The following is a 2602-nucleotide window of genomic DNA, read 5'->3' as shown; positions in this document are numbered from 1 at the left end:
TACATTTTATGTGAATCATAATATGAATCAGATGGAAAATAATATGACACAAACAGAAATAAATGATGAATTATTTTATGAACAGGATTATAATAAGGATAATAAAAATGGTAATGATGACAGTCATACATTAGATTATCTAAAGGGAGGGAATAATAATTATAATAATAATAATAATAATAATAATAGTAGTAGTAATAATAATGTCAATATTGATAATATACACAGTATATACAATGACTCTACATCAAATAACAAAATGGAGGATTTGAATGAGAGAAAAGAAAATATGCAACCTATCAAAAATGTAGATGAAAAATGTAATAAGAATGATAATTGTGATTATAATTATATGAATTATAATCATAATAAAGAATATAATATACATTCCAACATGTCATCTTATAATCATCAAAATAGAAGAACAAAGGAAGAATATATAAAGGATAAAAATATATATAACAATCATTCTGATAATAAAAATAAAGATAATCATTCACAAGAGTATTCATATGATGATAATATAAACAATGACATGCATTTAAATGATAAGGATAATTTTATAAATAATAAATCACACGAACATATATATGAACATGTAGAAAAAAATATAAAGGAAAAAGAAAATGTAAAAGAAATTAATGATGATATTGTAATGAACGAGGAATTAAATAAAAAAAATTCTGAAAAGAACAATATGGAAAATGACATCAATGATAATAATAAAATAAATCAAGATGATAAAAATAGATGTAGTGATAAAATAAATCAAGATGATAAGAATAGATGTAGTGATAAAAATTCATCCTCTGAATGGATAGAAAATGAAGAAGATATTCCTAACGTTTTTGAAGTAGATGAAAATTTAACAGAAGAAGAAAAACAAGAGAAATTAAAACTTATCAAATTAATAACTGAAAAATTAGCTAGTCCATTAAAAACAGCTAGCGATAATAAAAATCAAAACGAAAGAACAGAAAATGAACACGAAAATAAAAATGAGGAAAATTCACTTTTTGCAGATGATAGACCTATAGCTATAGAAGTTGATGGCCCTTCTCATTTTTATGCAAACAGTAATCGATACACCACATACACAAAATTAAAGCACAGGATATTAACGAAGCTAGGTATAATCAACAAAAAGGAAATAAAATTATAAATATATAAAATAAAAAAAAATATATTCCTAATTATTTATTATATATATATGTGAATATATATATGTATATTTTTATTTTTATATTAATTTATTGTTTTACATATTTATTCTTATTTTTATGATTTATTTTTTCAGGCTATAATGTTATCCATATAAGCTATATCGACTGGAGAAAGCTAAGGAACAAAAGTGAAAGGGAAGAATTTATTTTAAAAAAACTAAAAGAAAAAAATGACGAGTTTTTAGATGATGAAGATAGAACATACTACAATGAAAGAATAAACATGATTAAGGATGATTATGTTAAATATATGAATGATAAAAAAGCAAACACTAATTAAATGAAAATTGTTATATAATATTTTATGTGTTATAAAATTTGACACAATATATATAGACATGTATACATATATTTTTTTTTTTTTTAAATACGAATAATATTTATTATTTTGAAAAACAACAATATGTTAAAATTATGCGTATTAAAAAGTTATTTATAATGAAATGTATATATATATATATATATAAATATATTTATTTATATAAATTTTTTTTTTTTTTTCTTATTTTACAAACTTTAACAGTTACATATATATATATATATATATATATAGAACAAATATATTATTCGATTAAATACACTTTGATATGTTGTCGAAAGAATATTAGATAATGAAAAAAAAAAAAAAAAGAAAAGAAAAGAAAAGAAACATATAAATATATATATGTTTAAACTCATTCATATATCAGTAAAGTATCATTTTTATAAACAACAGAAAAATGAAATGATATATATGTTCAGACATATATTCATTTTGAAAATGAAAATACAATAGATATGTTAATAAAACATATTTTGTTAAATAATACTTTTTATAATATTTTTTATATATAAAAGAAATATTTCCCCTTGTTTTGATTTCCTCTTTATTGTTTTTATGTTTTATGTTTTATATTTTATATTTTATATTTTATTTTTTTGTCTTGTTTAAAATTTCTATTGCGATTTAAAAAAATAGTATCATGATTTTTCCTGTTTTATTTCTTCTTTAAAATTTTCGGTTAGTGATATGACGTCTTCCTCAGCTATATCCAACAATCGTATTCCCCTTAATAACTTTTGTTTCTCTAAATTTTTATAATAATCTGTTCCAGTCATTTTTTCTGTGTTATAAAATAAATTAATATTTTTTTCAATAAGTCTCCAAGTTTTTAAATTAATATTAAGGTTGTGTAAAACTTTTTGTGTAATTTCTTTTTTTGCTTTTTCCATTGATTGAAGTTCTTTAATTAATGGCATGACAATAATTTCAAAAAAGTAAACTTGAGTACTAGGAATACTTTTGACAAAATCATGATGATGAATAAAATTTAATTTAATATAACTATAATCATATGTATTTATGTTGTTTATATTATTTATATAATTTATGTATATAT

The 2602-nt window shown here is 19.8% G+C and overlaps 2 protein-coding genes across 2 annotated transcripts in view; one reads left to right on the top strand and one right to left on the bottom strand.

Moving 5' to 3' along the window:
• Window positions 1-22: 22 nt before the first annotated feature.
• PGSY75_1470600 (putative RAP protein) lies at window positions 23-1503 on the top strand (the record flags this gene model as incomplete). The annotated part of the gene is made up of 2 exons (XM_018788385.1): window positions 23-1130; window positions 1298-1503. The coding sequence occupies 2 exons, from the start codon at window positions 23-25 to the stop codon at window positions 1501-1503; spliced, it is 1314 nt and encodes a 437-aa protein (XP_018639757.1).
• Window positions 1504-2183: 680 nt separating this feature from the next.
• PGSY75_1470500 (putative phosphodiesterase delta) overlaps window positions 2184-2602 on the bottom strand; it is a gene marked incomplete at both ends in the record, with an annotated part of 3210 nt that continues 2791 nt past the window's right edge. Inside the window, one exon of the mRNA XM_018788384.1 lies at window positions 2184-2602. This exon is cut by the window's right edge and continues 69 nt beyond it. Within this exon, the coding sequence (XP_018639756.1) occupies window positions 2184-2602 (419 nt within the window).

This window comes from Plasmodium gaboni, chromosome 14 (genome assembly GCF_001602025.1).
Source record: "Plasmodium gaboni strain SY75 chromosome 14, whole genome shotgun sequence".
In the NCBI taxonomy this organism is placed as follows: domain Eukaryota; phylum Apicomplexa; class Aconoidasida; order Haemosporida; family Plasmodiidae; genus Plasmodium; species Plasmodium gaboni.
This window is presented reverse-complemented; position numbering and strand designations above follow the sequence as displayed.